Here is a 19,492-nt window from a genome sequence, read left to right on the forward strand (position 1 = left end):
TAATATGATAAATCTGTACGAACTTTAACAACGTTGCGAAATTATATCAAATAATATGGTTTAAATTCTGCTTGAAACGGTGCAGTAGATGATTGGAAATATCGATGGATGTGTGCACAGTACAGTAAATTCTCTCCAATTGTCCCTCAGCTTGTAAACAAAAATGAACAATTTGTTGTCGGACTCCTGTATCTTGCAATCGATCCAGACAATTTTTATCTTGCATAAAAATCCGCAGTCTATACATCAGACATTTAACACAGAAGTGACATAATTCGGAACAATATGTTTTCGAGGAGAAACGAAAGGCTGTTTTTGAACGTAATTTCACATTATTTTGCTGCTAATATTTATGAACAAGGAAAACAATCTTCGAATACGTTAATATGTTCGTAATTACTTTCAAGATATAGCACATAATAGTGAATCGAGGAAAGTAACATATCTGTTTTCTACTTACGTCAGCTAAATTATGAAGAATCAACGAGCAAATTTTGCATAATTGGTCACAAGCGTGCGAATTTCGTCTAATTCGAAAATTTCGACGATTTCCAGCAACTGAAAGGCGCAGCATTGTACAGTAAATTCTCCCTAATTGACGCTTAGATTGTACGCAAAAATGGACATTTTGGCAACTATAAAAACGAGCCGCGAGGCTCGAATAATCGTACTTCCTATTCCTAAATTGTCCATTTTTATGTATAAGCTGAGAGACAATTTGGGAGAATTTACTGTATTTGCATTAAAGAAAACATAATTGAGCCTAATGTGATATCCATAAGTTGTTCTATGTTTCTGAATATGCAGCAGTTCTCTCGATCTGAGATGAAACATTGGAGCATTCCTGTAAAAGTTCTCCAAAATTGCTGGAGAATCTAGGAGTCTGTTAAGGACTTTATATACAAAGTAATATCATATTTTTTCCTTTTCTGCTCAAGTATGGTTAAACTTAGAAAGGTGAACATAGGATTATAGTCGTGATGGACTGACCGACGCAGGAAAGGCAAAACTCTATTTTCATATTGTTAGAAATGTATGTTATTTAGTATGATCTTAGACAAACGAGTAAACAAATAATACTATTCTAAGTAGTTTTGCTATTCTTTTAAAGGTAAAGTACTGCATTTTTAATATCACAGTCAACTCAAAACGAACGAGTATTTTGCACTTGCAACGAAACGCTGACTTTAACGTTTATTTGTACTTCATAAACAAGACATAACACAATAAACATTCTTGCCCGTTATAGAGGTATGTTTTACGATAATAATTATTTTAAATATTTTTACAAGAGCAACTTAATTACTTAGTGGGCTATCGATTTAGTAAATCAGCAAACAAGAATTACATCAGAGCAAAACAATGCTTCTCCTCTGTTACGCGCCTAATTAAGATTAGGTGCGGTACGGTGCGGTAATTTGCAGTTCTATTCGATAAAACCTATTATCTTATTACATTTCCTACTAAGGAAAATGCAATCGTTAATTAGTTGTTTACTTAGTGAGCTCAAATGAGGGTTATTTGTTAATTAATGACCATATTTAAAATATACAAGTTGGAAAAAGATAGCAAAAAAATAAAAACTATAACAAAAACAGAAAATAATAAAAAAAAAATGCTACAGTAACCTTTAATTATAATTGCGCTAGACACATAAACTAATTAAAAGACTAGAGTAGTACTAAATTACTAGATACTATAAACTAGAGTAGTACTTAATTACTAAAGTAATTAAAAGACTAGAAAGCAAATAAAACCTGGTATTAAAAAGAAAAGCAATAAAGACCGCATCTCCACACAACCTGAATCACTGTGCGACGTGCCAAGACATATAATAAGTAGGAATTTGTGCTTCACTCTTTCTAATTTTAATATACTTTTGTAGAATTACCATGTTTGTCCATTTTTAGATAAGAATTCAAATTCCAAATTCTAGAAATTCAAATTGGCATGTTAACCGCGTGATAATTTTTTAATTCTAAACACTACCTGCCTGCTTTTATAGAGTAATTACAAAGTAAACAAGGTTGATTTTTCGACAACACTGTTTAAAGGTGTACGTCGTGAGTAATGAACATTGACGTAATTTATAAATAGTTCGTGGTTTTTGCCCGGATAGCATCAGACTATCTTTTTTAGAAAGTACTTCAAATTCGAAAATCGGTTTCAAATATAACAAAATTATTTCATCAAAATCATTAACGTTTTGACGTGGAATCGCCTCGAGCATATGCAATATTGTAGCAAAAGTAATCTTTATGAGTAGACTGCGGATTTTATGCATTTAAAACAGTGAAAAGATTCAAAGAAACGAAAAACGTTGCTATACTAATTTCAACTTATTAAAATTATTAAGGGATGAAATTAAATTTTACTTGGCTCTTATATTTTGCAATTGATGTATAACATTTTTATTTTGCATCAAGGTCCGCAGTTTATTTATAAACCAGGTTAATGTTTGATCTGCAAATTCACAAACATATTCTACTATGTTATTACATATAACAGCTTACAAATTGATCTACGATGACAATCAAGCGTGATGATTTTATATATTTTGAAATTATAATTTCCGAAAAAACTATCAAATGATATAGAAATATATAATTTCTATATTCCACAGATTTTAGTTACTTTAATCTATTGTCGATATTGTTTTGAAGCATACTTTAATATTATTATTATTATGAAAGACATATTTATAATTTTATTGTTTTACTTTCGGATCAAACGCGACGTGAATTGCTTGACGATTTTCATATTTTTTCTTAATCTAAACTTTTGATTAATCTGTAAATGAAATAACTGCCTTCAACTTTGATTTCGAGAATAATTTTCTAATTTTCAAACATGGAAAATGTGTGAAAAGGTCGATAACACCGTTAATTTTATGCATGAAAAGATAATAATGCAACCAGTTTATAGTGGGCGAAATAGAGTTTCTTAAATCGTAAATAATAAAGAAGAAATATATTATATAATAAGTTTATTATTAGCCGGAGATGTAAATTTTTCAATTTTATTAATTACAATTAGAATAATTTTTTAGTTATTTTAGCCTAAATAAAAGTGTCAGCTTCATTTGAACTTCTATTACTTTGCAAAAGCCATAAATGCACTTCGCACATTTGTTCAGTTTCTGGAGATTTTATGTATTATAATAAGACTCACGATTTTATGCATTTATGGCAATAAATGAGTTGGCGAAGCACAGTGGAACGATTAAACGACTTTTAAAGACTGAACATTATTTTCAACCCATTTATCCCGTTAAAAAAGAAAGCGAACCTATTTTACTTTGTCGCAATTGTAGATAATTTTTATTATGCACAAAAATTCGCAGTCTCATTACAACGCACACTCTCCATATTTTATTGAAGCGTTGATCTCTTATTTTACCTGTTATTTAGAATTCTTTATTGTACAACAAATATTGAAAAAATGACTATCTCTACAAACTGCACGACGAGAACACTACAAAATGTAAAACAAGCTGAACTCGCATTTATTTTTCTAATTATTATCGTATCCTTGTTTAATAAATAATAATAAGCGAATATAACAATAGTAACGAATAATAACGCATCTGTATATCAAGAAACATATAACCGAAAAAATAAACAAGAAAAGGAATCGTTCTATCAAGCAAAAAAGAACCACATCTTTGGTTCCACATTCGTTTCTAGACGCGCGCCAATTTTTACAGATCTAACCGAATATAAACGACAAAAAGAATCCGTGAACATGGGAAACATTTATCGCACCGCGGCGTGGCCCAGGATCCGAATCCCGACAGATTCCCCGGCAGAGAACAAAAGATCGGTAGCGGTCCGAAAGTTAGCGTCTCGATCAAAGAAGCTGCAAATAACCATCACCGGCGAAACAGCAACAGAAGCTGAAACAAATCGGTTGTGGCTCGCCCTCGGTGGTTCTGTATAACCAGGAACGCAACAGATACGTCCAGCTCGAAACAGAGAACATTTTCATCGCGGGGCTCAAAAGACCGCAAAAACCGATCGACCGATCAAGACCGTCGGCGCTACAATCGAGCCCGGACCCGTGCATCTCCCCGCGCCCCTCCCGTCTACATCCAATCCAGCAGACAACAGACAATCCTATCACGATCCTCTTTGCTGTTACCAGTCCCCGGAACGCGTACCACCGGGCCACGGTGATCATTATAACGATTTCGAGTTAAAAGCTGAAACGTTTCGATCGGCGTTTCTTTTCGAACGGCGGATGCTATCGATAGAGGGATGAAACTGTGTGCGTAGTACCGGCTGATTGATCACCCTCCCTACTTCTGTTCCGGACACGGCGAGAGAAAGGGAGAAGGGACGGAGGAAGGGAGACGGAGAGAGAACCGGCAAAGCGAGTGGTTCCTCGACCAGTCGACGGATAACGACTCGTGCGCGTGCCATCCTCTTCGATATTTCTGACAGACACGATCGGAGAGGCCGATGCTGGCGGCACCAGAGACAGAGTGTTTTCGATAGAACCAAACCCGAAGACCTTTCGGTCGTGATACGGTCCGCTACGTTCAATGTATCAGAACATTATCAGGTTGCTAAGAATTCTCTCACGGCGGAACCGCCGCGCTACATACTTCGTAAACTGCGACGGGTTTTTTCAGACTCCATTGATGCAACTTGACTGCTTGCGATTCCAGCAACTTTCGTTGCTTTGTTTGCTACCCGGTCCAAATTTATCTGACCAGTTTTGGATAGGTACTGTACAGTCTAGCGTTCACAACATTGAAATATACAAATGTAGTTTCATTTTGTTTAAACATCAGTACGGTAATTTCTCCCTAATTCGCGCAGAGATTGCGCACGAGAGAATGAAGAATTTGGAAAGAGAAGATGCGATTATTCGAGATTGTAGATTGCAAGATTGGAGAATGGTATTTTAGTCATTGTACAGTAAACTGGGTCTCTCTAGCATCTCCAGAAAATTCAAGCCATTTCGTTCAATTTAAGAAAAGTTATTCTATTTTAGGTGTCCGAATATCAATGCGTGTCATTGCACACATATATATGTACACATAAGCAAAAAATGGAGAATTTGGGAAAAGGAGATACGATTATTCGAGATGAAGATTGCAAGATTGGAGAATGGTATTTTAGTCATTGTACAGTAAACTGGTCTGTCTAGCATCTCCAAAAAATTCAAGCCATTTCGTTCAATTTAAGAAAAGTTATTCTATTTTAAAAGTTGTCCGAATATCAATGCGTGTCATTGCACATATATATATATGTACACATAAGCAAAATGGAGAATTTGGAAAGAGAAGATGCGATTATTCGAGATTGAAGATTGCAAGATTGGAGAAAGGTATTTTAGTCATTGTACAGTAAACTGGTCTGTCTAGCATCTCCACAAAATTCAAGCCATTTCGTTCAATTTAAGAAAAGTTATTCTATTTTAGGTGTCCGAATATCAGTGCGAGTCATTGTACATACAGTGGCTCACAAAAATGTTCGTGCACCTTTTAAAACATAATAACTTTCTTAAAACTGGACTACTTGACTTGAATTTTTTTTTTAGATGATAGAAGGACTAGTATACTAGACAATGACCAAAATGTCTTTTGTATGCTAGTCTCTCTATCATCTAAAAAAATTCAAGTCGTTTAACCTAGTTTCAGAAAAGGTGTACGAACATTTTTGTGGGCAACTGTATGTATACACACGAGCAAAATGGACAACTTGGAAAGAGGAGATGCGATTATTCGAGCCTTGCAGCTCGTTTTTATAATTACCGATTGTCAACAACTATAAATTAGCTGCAAATTTCATCGGAATCGGTGAACGCAGAATCAAGCTACAAACGTTGAAAGACCTAAAAATCTGTAGATTTCCCAGTTTTTGGTCGAAAGTTAAAAGGATGAGATAACATTTATACTTGATAAGTTATTAATCAATAAATTTGATTTGATCTATAAAATGATTGTGCATTGAAAATCATAGCTTATTTTTGAAGAACCCGCGTATACTATGATCCCAATGACTTTTAAATCAGAGATTCAATATACAGGGTGTCTCACCTAACTCTCACCTAATTTAAAATATCTCGCTTGTCTTTTTATGATAGAAAAAAATGTCAAAGGGAAACATTAGTTGGTTTAGAAGGGCAAATATTATGATAAGCAACAAAATTAGTTTAAGGTTATGTTTTTTGAGATTTCAATTTTTTATGAATTTTTCGTACGCCTATCATAATATTTGCTCCTCTGTATCAACTAATGTTTTCCTCTGACATTTTTTTCTGTCATAAAAAAGAACGAGATATTCTAATTGCTCGAGTTAGGTGAGACACCCTATATATAGAAATACATAAATGAACAAACATTTCAACATTGTTTTTGTCGAAGTACAATTTTTTGGATCACAAATGCTTCGTATTAACAGTTAGGTTCGCCGATTTTATCGAAGAAAGCACGAAGTTTCAATATTTACAAGAAATTTCGAGTTATAATCCAGAGAAAGTCATGACTGTAGCACTTCTAAAGATAATGAACTCACGAAACTAAAAGATTCTTTGCGTTGTAAAATAAAATTAAAAAACGATTCATTTTCATGTCTGTAATCTCTGTACAACTAAACTATTCGATTTTATGCATTTATGATAAAAATAAGAGGATGCAATTTATTTTGATTCAAGTATCGACATGTTATGAACAAAATTATTAAAACTATTGACGAGATGAAAGAATTCTCGTTTCCTGTCTGATAACTCATGCGAATAACACGTATTTTACATAAATATCCGCAGTGGAACAAAATGAAATCAATTCACGGCATCCAAGCGTTAACAATCTCATACAAAACGGCTTTGCAACAATCGATTAATTGTCCCCTATCGGATGAAATAGATAGAACACATTGTCCCTTATTATCAGACACTGAAAATCTCGTATGTATATTCGTATTTGTAATAATGTTCGTTATCTTGCAGCAACGACGATAAAGAAAACCAAAGCAGTGAAACCGGAAGATATAAAGGAAGAAACACAATGCTAAGAGAATTGCATATGTAATTGTCAAAAATTAATTTAAAACTATCTTGTGACAATTTAACCGTTAATTAATATTGCCGGTCTGTGAGACCGCTAATAATTATTTATTTACCAGTGGCGATGATACAATTGTAAGAAAAATTCTGAAGAAAAGGAACGTTCTTAGTACGTACAAAAAGTGAGACTCCTTCAATATTGATATGCAAAGTAAAACAATTGATTTTTATTTTTTATTCACCACTTCTATGTGCGAGGCCGCTAATAGTTCAGGTAAGTTTTAACAGGTGTAGTAGTTAAGGCTTAGACGCGTTTGCTGTGTCCCACATTAGGTGCCACTCCATTTCTATCTCTATAAATCAGTAATTTCTCTAAAATCAGTAACCCAAAGCAATGTAAATTTAATGCAAATATTATAACAATGTCGGTAGTTTTGTTGCAATAATATGGTTCCTAAGAGTGTTAATTTTTTTTAGTTAATGCGAAAAACATCTAAATCAATCTTTGTTTGATTAATTCAAGAAAAACTTGAAGGTTCCGGTACTAGGGGCGCTCCCTTTACCGATTTTACTCACAAATGCGTAAAATCAGTAGTCTAACGATTACTTTACGGTCTGGCCGATTTTACGAGCCCGACGTATCGTGTCCGCGACTACGCAGAATCATCGGCCAATTTTTTCGCAACCGGGCCCGAACCGATTAAAAAAAAAAGTGGTTCATTTCCCGGCGATCGAACAGGCGGAACCGTCGAGGGGTCGAATATCGATGTAAGGGTGGAAAGGATGTTTGGAAGACGGACACCCCGGAGAGGATTCTTCGGGATCGCAGAGGGGGTCGACCAGCGGAGGGTGGACAATACGAGGTCCGCGTAATGGACCGATTACCCCTCCCAAGCGATCGCATTGACGAGACTTTGATTAGGGTCGAGTGGCCAGATCCGACGGGTAAGTACCGACCGGGTGCGCACCCTGATAAACCGCCGCCACATACAAAGCGGGTCCGCGCACCCGAACCATCCCTGGACGTAGAGGACCCGCGCGCCTTAGCGGTTGCCGCGGTGCACTCTTGCGGAGTCATTGCGCTTTTCTTTGCCCGGTTGAACCGCTGCACCGCCGAGTCGGCAGCGGGGTCATTTGCTAATTGCGCCAGGAATGACTGGAATGTTTCACGATATCGGGCTACCAGACTTCCTATACGCTTGCGAGGGGTTTCATTTCGAGATTGGACGGTCACTCTCAGCTCTCGGAGAGAATCGGGAGATAACGTCGAGGATGTTCCTTTGAACTTCCGAAGAAAGCTACTGGCCCAACAAGTGCAGGGTGTCTCGCTGTAAATGCCGTTTGATGTGACTACTCGACCATTGCTGATAGGACAGAATATTGCAACAATTTTGTAGGTCTCATCTGGTTTCAGCGACGCGAGATTATATGATCGCGTGTTTTATGTAAGCCATTCTAATATTTTGCTGTTATGTGTATGCTACCGAACATCATTTATACATAACATACCGAACATAATTTATATTTATATATAATGTATATTTATTATCATAATGCAAACTATTTATTCTGCACAATAAAATAATAATAAACGTTGCAATGAAAAATGTATTCTCTATTTAAAAATTTACTGTTTTATCATTCTCTAGGAATTTACTCTCTATCATATTTTCTTATCTTTAAATGCTTGACAATTTCACACTTATCTTGAAAGATTGACACTATTCTTCTTCCGTTTAAAGTTTTATCGCATGAAGCGTTATCCATACGCAAGTAAATTAATTTATTTTGAAAAACGAATAGTTACTGCGAAATATTTAACTAATTCCGCTGCCACGAATAAGCAACTTGAACCGAGGAAGCAAAATACGAACAAACCGATCACTGTTCATAAACATTTCTATTACCTAAACAATGTAAACAATGGGAATAGCAATGGACCTCGATCAACCGAATATAAAAGCCTCTATTATGTGAACTAAAAGAAGAAATCGGTGGAGATGCAAACGAACATCTGTTGTTTGAACTGCTCGTTTATCTGAACTGCCATGTTCACTGAACTGTTCACATAAAAGAGGTTCTACCGTAACCACAAACACGTTCGAACGAGTGGATAATACTTTAACAATCAAACTTGATGTTTCATAAAATTCATGTATTTTATTTATCCAAATTTCTTTTTTAGATTGAAAAGTTATGTTCTATGATATCAATTAATTTCTCAACATTCTTATCTAATTATTATTCTTAACGCGGCTTTAATTCAGGTGTACTAACACATGCGTAAACCTCATACGTTACTAAGAATGAAAATTCGTCTATTTCCCTTTTCTTTTTAAGTACCGTAGAACGATAAATAACAATTCATTTCAATTAAGATGATTCGTAGCAATATCTCTCAAAAGTGTGCAAAAGCTATGAATTCTTACTTTCATAAACTAATGTAAAACAGCTGCTTTTAGTGCTCGGCAAATCTAATGTTAAACAATTTGAGAATACTATTGTATTTCTGTGAATTTATTATAATGATTAAAAAAGAAAATAAATGTCTATGCAGTCCCTGTAAACGTATATGTATATCAATTAAGGTATATGTAAATTAATAAAACATATTACGTATATGTAATAGGATATATGTAATTAATAAAAACGTATACGTACATTAATTAATAAATATATTCATTTAGAACGTATGTCAATTAACGTAAACAATCTGTACTTTGCATACAAATCCGCTGACTAGTTATTAAACCTTTGGACTCGGGAGGCGACTCCAAGGCGTAAATAAAAATTGTTTTCAAAATAAGTTTAATATTATCGAATTTGTTTATATTTATAAATCTTTTAGAAGTATAACTGTTGCATGAGTCACAAGATTCAATTTCATATTTATGAAATGCAGTACGTTATACAGGGTGTCCCACAATTATTTTAACAGCCGAAAATGGGGGGTAGCTGAGGTCATTTGAAGTAACTTTTTCCTTTGCGAAAATGCAATCCGCGGCTTTGTTTACGAGTTATTAACGAAAAACACTGGCCAATGAGAGGTGACGGTGCGAGAGAGAGGGTCCGCGAGAGAGTCCGCAGCACGAGGCTTTGACAGAAGGTCGGGACGGACTCGAGCCGCGATCGAAGTATTGAACAAGTCACAAGGCGAGAACTTTACGGATTTTTTTTACTACATAACAGTGATATTTTTAAGAAAAACGCTGTTTACCTTTACTTTAGAACGTCTGAAGAATATTCACTAATTTTTCGGACTCGAAATAATATGTAGTTTAACCGTGACAGTCGTTTTAATTTTCTGGTGTGCATGACACCTTATGTGTACCATATGAAATTTTTATGCAAGGTGTACAGTGAAGATTAACAAAGTTCGTAAATGATATTTTAATTTAAATAATTCCCTTTACGAACAGAATTCAACGAATGATTCGCAAAGCTGATTTAATAATAAATAATCGCGTTAAGGTACGTAAAGGATTTGTTTTTTAGAGAAATATGAAAAATGTTATCGATAAGAAACTCACCCGTTTAGTTGAGGATGCATTTGCTGACTCGTACGTACTGACCTCGTACAACGAACAGCTGATCCCAGGTCGATGACCGCAACATTCGAGGGATACTGTCGGTGGAACCTCTGGTATGGTTATTTGCGAAGTTCACTTACACTGCACTGTCACCAAACACTGATCACTTAATTAATCACTGATAATCCGAATCACTTGTGGATATTTAAGAAAGATCACTGAGACTCGTTCGCGGATAATCGTTTATTCGACGCGTTCGTTCGGAAGTCGACGTTTCACTGCCGAAAAATTCAGGCCTTGACTGTGGGACCTTGTTGTTCTTCGTTCGGCTGTCCGAGGAAATGACACTCGATACCATTTTCTTCGCACGGCCATTAATTACGTTCTAAGAGCGCAGGGTGACAGCGGGTCGGACACAGTTTACGTCTCGGCATATCTTGTTTATTTCATTTGGCGGTACCCTGCGCTTCGAAGAAAATAGTATCGGGTGTTATTTCCTCGGACGGCCGAAAGACGAACGACAAGGGCCCACGGTCGAGGCCTCGATTTTTTGGCAGTGAAACGTCGACTTCCGAACGAACGCGTCGAATAAACGATTATCCGCGAACGAGTCTCAGTGATCTTTCTTAAATATCCACAAGTGATTCGGATTATCAGTGATTAATTAAGTGATCAGTGTTTAGTGACAGTGCAGTGAAAGATCAGCTGTACGTTGTACAAGGTCAGTGCCCTTCGACATCATGAATTTCAGCCAGCAAATGCATCCTGAATTAAATGGGTGAGTTTCTTACTGATAATATTTTTCATATCTCTCTAATAAACAAATCCTTTACGTCCCTTATTTATTAATAAATCAGCTTTGCAAATCATTCGTTAATCTTCACTGTACACCTTGCATAAAAATTTCATATGGTACACACGAGGTGTCATGCACACCAGAAAATTAAAACAGCTGTCACGGTTAAACTTCATATTATTTCGGGTCCGAAAAATTAGTAAATATTCTTCAGACGTTCTAAAGTAAAGGTGAACAGCGTTTTTCTTAAAAATATCACTGTTATGTAGTAAAAAAAATCCGTAAAGTTCTCGCCTTGTGACTTGTTCAATACTTCGATCGCGGCTCGAGTCCGTCCCGACCTTCTGTCAAAGCCTCGTGCTGCGGACTCTCTCGCGGACCCTCTCTCTCGCACCGTCACCTCTCATTGGCCAGTGTTTTTCGTTAATAACTCGTAAACAAAGCCGCGGATTGCATTTTCGCAAAGGAAAAAGTTACTTCAAATGACCTCAGCTACCCCTCATTTTCGGCTGTTAAAATAATTGTGGGACACCCTGTATAAAATGGAAACACTATAGACCAGAAAAAACTATTTTAGATTTCGAGTTAAAATGGCTCCGACTGCAAAGGGTGAACCATCGAACGATGCGAGGCTCGGCTCCATTTTGACCCACAGTATAAATCTCGCTGCTCAATTATCTAGTTTCTATTAATAATTTAATTCTATCTAATCTAATTCTTCACGCGTTTCATCAAGCTCTATAAACTTACGTCTTCGGAAGAAGCATCTTAATCCTTTGCACTGGAAGCCAAATTAACGTAAACTTGAAGATAGTTTTTCTCACCCGCGATACTTCCATCTTATATAAGTGCATTTCGAACATACGAAATTGAATTTTGCGACTCGTGCAACAGTTACGCTTTCAACCGCGTTCTTTGTATCTAAACAAATTTGATTAATCAAATTATTTTGAAACGTGACCTAACAGTTTTTAATGGCGCCTCTGAGTCGCCACTCGAGTGCAAAGGGTTAAAGAATCGGTTGAGAAATATCGATAAATAAGATCACAGACGTTCCTAAGCGTGCTCGTTCAGTTTCATTTTCCTCGAACAGGTCCGCCGTTCGAGTTTGAAAACGCGATGGTATCAACCGACGAAGTTTGTTTTCTCCTCGAGAGGCACGTTCGATCGAGAAGAAAGTGAATGAGGGGAGCGAATGAAAGTAAACTTACGCTAGGTATGTTGTCGTTATTGCAAACGCCCTCCTGGAGCAGCCTGTCGCGGATCTCCCAAGCGAAGATCGAGGGGCACTCCCGTTTGTAGTCGGCGATTTTGTTAACCACCGGGGTGGTCGCCACGCGTGGCTTGCTGCCACCGATTGCACGTGGTTTGATCGAGCCTGTCTCGTAGTACCTGCGGAAATAGAGAACGGTTTCTGTATTGATAGGGAAGGCTGGGCTACCGGCTCGCTTGCTGTGATCTATTAGGTATGACCTGCCGAGGATCTTGGAGACGCATCCGTTGCTGACTTGCAGTATGCGCGAGATGTCGCAGGGCCTGGCGCCGCTGTGGGCCAGCTCGACGATCTTCTGCCTCGTGGAGTCTGGCAATGGTCGGCCATTGACGTAAACACCGCCAAGCTGGTTGACCCCGCTGTGTCCTGCAGCCGAGCACCCAAATATTGAGTTCTGCCCGACCATAGAACCCCCGCCAATACCCGCACCACCCCCGTGCATCAAGTCCTCCTCTGTGAATCAAAACGCGCGGCAACGTGTATTCTGTCACTTGGTCAGGGTGTCTGGTTCGGCAAACAGCGGCCGAACGTGTCCGCGATAGAGATGTTTCACCGGGTGCAATTAGGCTAATAAGAACCGCCGTGCGTGCGTCGCGTCGGCTGCAATTGAACGCGCGCCGCGCCGCGCCGCCACGGCGATCTTTACGCTTTCCGGTCGCTGCGAATCTCCTCGCAACATTGGAAATTCCATTCGAGTAGAACAATACTAGTCCCTCGAGATCGGTCCGCCATATTGTTTGCCTTTTCCTTCCGTCGCCTTTCGAGTCCGCTTGCGGTTGCATCGGATTGTTCGAAAAAAGAAATTGTTCACATTTCATTGGATTTTTATAGGTTCCCTTGCACTCGTTAACCCTTTGTAGCTCGAATTTTTTAACGTAAGTTGAAAGACGTGTGCATAACTGGAAATATCAACGTCCAGAAATAGATTATTAATAATAAATGAATTCTTTTGAATATTAAATTTGCTCCAGCATGTGAAGTAAAAGTTAAAAGTCGTCGTCGACAGAATAAGCTACTTTCATCGCACTGCGGCCAAAGGTTAAGTTGGCGTAAAGAACGTGATAAATCAGTAAATGACAACAAAGTTCCGCCGAGCTACAAAGAGTCATGTTTTAAACTAGAATTTCGAATTCGCGACATATAGAGGAGGAAATATTGATTCTGCAAGCATTTAATATTTCGAAAGTGTCGTAAAGAGAATGATCTTGCGTGACCTTTTCCGAAGCATCGAATAACCGCCCTCTAATAAAACTGACGTCACAGATGTTTCTTATATTTCATCAGAACTATCAGTTAACACCAGATTTACGGAACGATTATTCATATCGTAAAGATACATTTATAAGTTATTTATTCAATTTATATGTTACTTACGGCAAATGTTACAATAACACTTGCTAAAAATCAGAATAAATGTTTTATTGTTACTTTTATCAACTAATAGAAAACAGCTGTTTTTTATGCTCCGTAAATCTAGCTTTAAGGACATCATGTATTTTTAATGGATTAATTGATTTTAGTATACAGTCGACTACGTCGTTGTACAACGTGTAAAATGAGATTTAACTAACAAAAATCACTCCGCAATCCATAAATAATGAAACTGTCGCGTGTGCGAAATGTTTAAGCGTTGAATATCGCGAAGAACGTTCCCATATCCGTGCGTTGCAAAAATAACGCGGTATCACGTGTTTATCGATGAACTAGTAAATAAATATCTGCTTATGATGTAGAAACTCGCTTCACAGTTAATGGTTTGTTTCATGATTAAATAGGTACAGTAAACCGCGACGCGACACGATTTGCTCGTTATATATTTGCAATAATTCGTAAAAAAAAGGCATATATGCGCGAATAAACAACCGAGCTGTTTAATATATTCGTTCCGCGACAGTAGTTATAGTGTCCGCGACGCGGCGCGTCGGTATTTAATGCACGCGCCGCGAGGGGATGGAGCTCGAGTGTCGCATTAATTCCTGTGTCCGCAAACACCAAAGAGTGCTTCAACAATATTTGCACTCGTTAATCGGGGGAAACACACGATGCCACGGTTAACTTGTTTTTCGCCGGGCAGGTTTGTAAAAATCGATAAGCTTTTGTTGAATTTAATGGGAAAAACGGCCGCAAATGATGGGACTGTTCCCGGACCCCGATCCGCGCCAATTTACCGAATGTGATTTATGAAACAAAACAACAAACACACGTTCGGGTTCCGTCGTAAACGGTGTTTTTTAAGCGGACCTGTCGGAAGGACATTAAACGTTTGCAAACCAAATCACTTCCCGCGATTTTTCTCCCCGGAACGAAGTCCCGAACGTCCGCGGCGTATAATTAATCAAATTAAAATTATACCATTTCGCGCGAAAGGTATATACACACCACGAAATTCCGTATACGAACAAATTGCGAACTGCGTCGTTTTCCAGAAGCGTGAAACACGATGAAAAGTACGTGTTCGGTTAATTCGCCCTCCGTCTCTACACAGATGCGGTTCGATTTTCATCGATTATATCGGGCCGTTGTTTCTTTAAGTGTTCGGACATTCGTATTCACTGTCGCGGAAACTGCAGCTTTTAAACGCGCGGATCTCGCTGTTCGACGACGATATACGGGGCCGGCGGAATATAAAATAAGATAAGCGCGCGAATGTTGCAGTGCTTAACTCGACTGTACGGAACACGTACGCGGGGGAAAAAAAAGGGAGAGAAACATGGCGTCGAGTTCAGCCCGAGACAGGACCACAAAAGGTTAACGTTGCCAGCTGCAAAAGAGTCAAGCGTGTTTTGGCGTGCACGAAGAAACAACGGACGAACGTGCAAAGTGGGCCTTTTACCCCTTTTGTCGGTGGCCTTTCTAAATTCACGTGGTAACGCCGGCAGCGCGCGAAGAATAAGGGGTGGAACGAACGCGTCGTGACTCGGGGTACACACCGGAAGTGAGAAAGAGAGAGGCGGAGAGAGGCCAGGGGAGAGATTGAGTGAGAGACGCGGGTCGGCGCAAGGTGCCGAGAAGGCAGCGCGGGCTAAATGCATCTTGCAATTAACGAATTTAATTAATCTGCCGCTTTTGCGCCCCGCAAAACGACAAGAAATAGTGGAAACGCAATTTGAATGGTCTGGCCGTGGCACGGCGCCGTATGAAACCACTTTCTGTGTAACATCGCGCCACGCGTTTTCATCAGCCTTTACCGTCGTGTCGCCACAGGAGGACAGGGATTCCACGCGTTTCGTGCTTATTTCTCGCCTCAAAGAGACGGGCTTCCGCGTACCCCCGACCATCCGTCACTTTTCCTTGCCTCCGTCACTCGAACATCCTTCCGCGGTCACATCTCCGACGCGACAATTGCGAACGCTCGCAGACGATCCCCGCGGCTCGACGTTTTCATCCAATTACGGACGCAACGAGCTGTCATCTCGATTGAATTATTCCTGCTCTCGGATCGGAATTTTGAGCCTTTTACCAATAGACCGTTTCATCTGTCGTTACGGTTACTATATATTCGCGTGGAGGAAATCAGGAATTGCTCCATCTACAAAAGTCATTTGATTAACAAGAATCTAATTAGCAAGAATTAACTCTTTCTAATAAACCACATGTTTGTGTTTTAAAAGCTGTCGACTCTGTGTACAATGAATTATAACGAAGTTTAATATTTTCTCACTTCGTTTTAACTTCGACTTCGCCCGAAACCCGTCACATCCTTTATGGTCCATATTATTGTATTAATAGAATTATTAGAAATGCAAAGATTCACAGCAACAACATCAATTTTTCCTGTGTCTCCTAAATCTTCCGACGTAATTTGCACTGCGTTATCTCTAACTAAATTGTTAGTCTGTATTGCTTTCTGTAATCTAAATGGTAATTAGTCTGTTCAATAAACAATAATAATAATAATAATAATAATAATGTTTAAGATACATTTAGTAGAAATGCATGTTTTCAATATTTCATTTTTTAATTGGATTCGTTCGTAGACGTTAACAAAACTCAAGGATTTTTAGTATTCTTTTACATGTTTTTAAACGGTTTGTCTTTGTTTTTTTTTTATCATTTAATAAATTCATCTGTTCTTCGATCTTTTCAGTGGTGACATGATTTTTGATATAAGAAACTTTATGAAATAGTTCGCCGTCATTTCGATTGTGAAAATACAGTAATTTCTCCCTAATTGTCCAAAATGGACAATTTTGGAAAAGAAGATACGATTATTCAAGCCTCGCGGCTCATTTTTTATAGTTAACGATTAAAAATACGACTATAAAAACGAGAAGCAAGACTCGAACAATCGAATCTCCTCTTTCGAAATTGTCCATTTTTGTGCGTAATCTGAGCGCGAATTAGGGAGAATTACTTTATTTTCAAGAAAGTAGATACTTGAGCCGTTTATTTTGAAGATGGCCTAAGTCCACTTATTTTAAAATCCAGATATTTAAGGATTTTGCGTTTTAATCAATTTAAAAATGTTTCTAAGAATTATTGTGTTCTAGAGGCTTTGTTGAAACGAGATTATACATAACGTGGAAATGTAATAAATATTAAAATAATCAGCTCGATGTTTTTGGAAAATGGACAACCAGTTAGCTGTGATTGTCGAGTATACTTGTCATGGAGAAGTGGCAGTATTTTGGGTCATGACGAGTATACTCGTCGTGCGTAAAAAATTGTAATTTTAGTAAAAACAAAAACATATTCTCAAATTTCAAAATGTTTAGAATATTTTCAGAAAAAAAATATAAATAATTATATGAATAATTCACGATATTGATGTTCGACGTGCAAAGTGCCATTATGTGTCGTTCCTTGCTTTGCTGAATACCACTCTGCAGCAGCAATTTGAATTTTTAACTTTTATAAGCATTTGATTTTTCCTGCTTTTTTGTTTATTATGTATGTAATATATGTCAATGTTAAGTGATAACTAAATTCAGTAAATTCTCCCTAATTGACGCTCAGTTTGTACACAAAAGTAGACAATTTGGAAAGTCGAGACATGATTATTCGAGCCTTAGAGCTCGTTTTTATATTTACCGATTTTCAACAACTATAAAAACGAGCCGCAAGGCTCGAATAATCGCATCTCGTTTTTCCAAATTGTCCATTTTTGTGCACAATCTGAACGGCAATAAAAGAAAATTTACTGTATTAGTAACACAAAATTGTTAATTTTATAAAATAAAACCGTCTTTTTTATCCAATATTTTAACAGTGACACTTACTCTGTTTTTGATGAGTATACTCGTCATCGCTTGTTTCTCGCAACACATAAGTTTGCGCTCTGAAAAGTAGACGTCACGGCTAACTGGTTAATGAACCGTTTGCATTACTACCGATCAGTCGTTCTCATACAGGACGATATCATCTTCTGTATCCAGTTTATGTTTTTGTATATTCGTTCAACGATTTAAATTATATTAACGATTTCAATCTACCTTGGTAAAAGCTGAGATATCTATGATATTTTCTTTAACTGTTGTCAGATCTGTTAAATCTTTCGAAAATGGCTGAACCTTACTTGGTTCAGGTTAGTTGACTCGCCGGCTTTTTCATTCTCACGAATAGCCAAGCACCGTAAAATAATCATCAATTATAGTTGCGACAAATTGTCTCTCAGTAATTACATTGCGCGTAAAATATATAAACCTTCGTTACTCGAATAAAGGATGATCTGCTGAAGGAATACAGATATTTTTCCACACATAAATAAATTACTGATACGCCTGGGAGTTAATAGACGTGATATTACCGAGAATCACGGCTGTCACCGGCTAAAGTAAAACCCCATTCGATTATGCATGCTCCGTAAAAGAGACGATAACACGTCAGAACGCTAAGATATTTTCCTTGATCCGATTAAAATGGCGGCCACCCTTCGACGGTTCGGTTTTGCCGCGCGCCGGATATATGATGAATATTCATTCGACGACGAGTTCAATAAACATGTATGTAAATGTATAAACGGGACACGGGGTATTTTTGATGCGAATGAATCGCCTTTTAGCGTATCCCACGCCACTTTCGACGACAACGTTGGATTGAACATTCGTGTCGATTAACGATGATCTAAAATTACATAGTACACTCTTTCATGGGGATCGAGATTATCTCGTGACGAGCAGCTTTTGCTCTATGGCGCTACTGTTGCATCGCCCGTACGCTTCGATGCTGCACGCATTTCGAACAGTTTGTTTTCGTTACCAGCAGATTTTAAGATAACTCAAGGCTGCAACGACCTTTTCTTTTTTTTTCGTTGTTTCGCGTAACAAAGAGAGAGAGAGAGAGAGAGAGAGAGAGAGCCTTTGGTTTCTATTTAGAAAAAGAGTACACGATCGTCTATATAAATAAAAAGAATGCACGCCTGTGAGGTAGTATTCTCGACGAACACGTCTTTTTATATCTCGAGCGGCGCAACGAAATTTCCCACTCGTTCTGACCACTGATTGGAAAATATTGACCTGTAACAGGTGACGCGAGTATCCACAGTGAATCCCTCCATCAGCATCCAATACTCGGCCGTTTATTTACGCAGACGCTGATAACCTCCAGCATCCATTCACCGATCACGAGCGGCGCAGATCAAGCAAAAACCGTGTCCCTTCGAACTCATCCGCCGCAAAGATAAATCATCCTCGAAGCATCGAAATCCCGGCGTTGCCGGGAGAAAACCCATCTACCCTTTGTGAACTGACACGAGAGACCGTGGGTTTTTCATGAGTTTAATTCATTATAAAGAGGGTGTGACTTGGACACGTACACGAAGAGACGGATGAAGGAACGCACAAAGTGTAAGCTTCTCTCTCTCACGCTGTATCTTGCTTTTCCTCTCTCTCTCTCTTCTCCGCTCTCTCTCTCTCTCTCCCTTTCTTTCTTTCTCTCCGT

General features: G+C 38.1%; 1 protein-coding gene across 3 annotated transcripts in view; it reads right to left on the reverse strand.

The window, feature by feature from the left end:
* Positions 1 to 19,492, reverse strand: part of toy (paired box 6 protein twin of eyeless) — a 98,673-nt gene that overhangs the window by 44,821 nt on the left and 34,360 nt on the right. For all 3 annotated transcript variants that reach the window (XR_013034154.1, XM_033478397.2, XM_033478395.2), the window contains exons 3-4: positions 12,814 to 13,066; positions 12,552 to 12,732 (exon numbers count right to left, since the gene is read on the reverse strand). Coding sequence is in view for 2 of the 3 variants with exons in the window: in XM_033478397.2 (XP_033334288.2) it covers positions 12,552 to 12,732; positions 12,814 to 13,066 (434 nt within the window). In the remaining variant the exon portion in view is untranslated. The remainder of the gene's footprint in view (positions 1 to 12,551; positions 12,733 to 12,813; positions 13,067 to 19,492) is intronic.

This window comes from Megalopta genalis, chromosome 9 (assembly GCF_051020955.1).
Source record: "Megalopta genalis isolate 19385.01 chromosome 9, iyMegGena1_principal, whole genome shotgun sequence".
NCBI lineage: Eukaryota > Metazoa > Arthropoda > Insecta > Hymenoptera > Halictidae > Megalopta > Megalopta genalis.